This window comes from Apis dorsata, unplaced genomic scaffold, assembly GCF_000469605.1.
Source record: "Apis dorsata unplaced genomic scaffold, Apis dorsata 1.3 scaffold_29, whole genome shotgun sequence".
In the NCBI taxonomy this organism is placed as follows: domain Eukaryota; kingdom Metazoa; phylum Arthropoda; class Insecta; order Hymenoptera; family Apidae; genus Apis; species Apis dorsata.
In genome coordinates this window covers 247590-249795 of record NW_006263331.1, presented here as the reverse complement: position 1 = coordinate 249795, position 2206 = coordinate 247590, and the positions used below count along the sequence as shown (strand labels likewise).

At 42.0% G+C, this 2206-nt stretch overlaps 1 protein-coding gene and 1 non-coding gene across 8 annotated transcripts in view; one reads left to right on the top strand and one right to left on the bottom strand.

The window, feature by feature from the left end:
- On the top strand, positions 1 to 71 carry Trnaa-cgc. The gene has a single exon. It is a non-coding gene; the product is annotated as a tRNA-Ala (tRNA).
- LOC102677683 (synaptic vesicular amine transporter) overlaps positions 1 to 2206 on the bottom strand; it is a 12498-nt gene that overhangs the window by 4287 nt on the left and 6005 nt on the right. For 4 of the 7 annotated variants that reach the window (XM_006608091.2, XM_031511082.1, XM_031511080.1 and 1 more), the window contains exon 2: positions 921 to 1075. In XM_006608091.2, coding sequence (XP_006608154.1) covers positions 921 to 1035 — 115 coding nt within the window. In that variant the 5' untranslated portion in view covers positions 1036 to 1075. Of the gene's footprint in view, positions 1 to 920; positions 1076 to 1226; positions 1289 to 1554; positions 2201 to 2206 lie in introns of those variants that run through there. The other 3 variants (XM_006608090.2, XM_031511074.1, XM_006608093.2) reach the window with 3 other exon arrangements.

Below are 2206 nucleotides of genomic sequence, written 5' to 3'. Positions count from 1 at the left end.
GGGGTGTAACTCAGTGGTAGAGTGTCTGCTTCGCATGCTGAAAGTCCTGGGTTCAAATCCCAGCACCTCCAACGGAGCGAGTAAATTTTCTTTTTCCTTTCGTTTTTCACCTGACTTAATTTTCCCCTTCCCTTTTGTCATCATTTTGCGTAAAACAATGTAAAATTGATGAAAGTAACAGTAGTATGGAAAAAGAAATATTTGAAATTATACCATCGCGCGGAACAAGCCTTCGTTTGTAAAACTGAATAATAAAATAATATTTGTTGAATAATGAAACACGTAATAAGATAAATATTTGTTCAAGCGATAAACGGAAAAATGAAATTAGAAACGAAGGTTTTAAACGTAAGGTATTAGAAAAAGAAAAAAAGAAAGAGAGAGGCGCAATAAGTTCAAGATTGTTTTATCCAGCGGAATCGCGTTTCCATGATTTGTTAGCGGCGGTGAGAAGCTGTTTCGTATACGCTACATAAATGTATGACCACTTATCCGGATTGCCAGAACGGAGTCCGCCGTTCGTCCCCTCGCGTATATTTCGAAGGTTCTCTAGCATTCCGAAGTAGAATCGTGTGGAGGGTCATATAGACGCGCACCTCGTGAATTAAACATCGTTCGATAAAGGAAACCCACTTCTACTATCAGTTAAGAGGGGAAAAGCTAAATAAGTGGAAAATCCGAATGATCATTCGCTAACGTCCCGTCCATTCTCTGACCATTTTCTCCAACCATTTCGGCCAAAGCCCCATGCGTTTCTTCTTTAATTTTAAAGGACGTGGAGAAAAATAATCGAGAGTGTACTCGATCGCAAGAAGTTACCAAGAAATATGGCAATAAGAACACGCGATGCGAAAGAAAAATGTAAAATGCCCGACAGAATGATAAATCGTAAAGCATTTCAGTCGATCCATGTTACTCACCGACCGTGGTCAGGAGCATATTGTCCAAAAGTAGAGCAATAGCGACGATCACGAGGACCAATCTTCGCGATTCTCGACATCGTTGCAACCAACCGTTCCATTCTCCGCCGCCCATTCTCGCTCCGTGATTCGCCTCTCCCGTTTCCTCGGACGATCTGCAAAAGAAAAGAGGAAGTGTGAAGATCGCGAAGAAGGAATCGTGTCGCCCAACGAGACACAATTGAGAAAATCGAAGGAAATCAAAGTTGCGCCGAGGTTGAAGAGGGAGGGAGGCTCGAGTAAACTAATTAGTCGAGTAAAACGTACCGTATGTGTGCAACGTAAAATTGGTCTCTCCTTTCAGCTAAGTTCATTCGTTCGATTTCATTGTTCGTCACGCCTTTCTCCCTCCTCTCTTCTTCTCTTTCCAACCAAAATGGCGGATAAAAAAAACGCTAAAATTAGATTTCATTTTTCTCCAAGATTCGTGGTTGGTCGATTTACGGCGACAAAAAGGGACCCCCTTTAACGGAGAAGATGGTAGAAAATGGTAGAAAATAGAGGGAGAAAAGATTTCGAACGGGAGCATTCCTTGCCTCGTGATTCGAACTTCCGCCACTCGAGCAATTTCCTATCAAGGGTAAAATATATATGCCCAGTATTTTCTAAGCATTTTCTAGCCCCACCCCTCCTTTGCGCAACATCGTGGTGACCCGCGATCGTTCGAAAAATAATTTTCAACCACTTCGGCACAACGGCTTTGAATTTCACTGATCGCGAAACATCGATGATATACGAACATCGAGGATATATTTTACACATTTGCGTTGATCCCACTGGCCACGTAATGTATTACGGGTCGTATTTGAAGTAAAAAAAAAAAAAAGGATAATTAGAGAGAGAGAGGAAAAAAGGAAGGAGAAAGGTTGGACGAGGCGGAAAATTGATACTATATATAATAGTGGAATATATAATAATAAACAGGTATGAACTATAGTTCCCTAAAATACGATTATCGACGATTCGAAGGTGGATCGTTCGATGGTTGGGCTATAGAATTAACGGCATTAATTGGTCGCTTTTAACGGTATCTGGCATCAACTATCGCGCAACCATTCTACAGGCGATGCCGTTGCCGCTCCTCTTTTATTCGTAATAACTCGATTACCCGATGCTTTTAGCTCGGCTAATTTTCGCACGCTTCTCGTGAATAGGAAACCATTAAGGCCGTCCAAAGCGGTACCTGGCTATGATTCCTACCGCACCCCTCCTCCTCGCCTCATTAAAAAGGCGCTTTCTCGATTTTT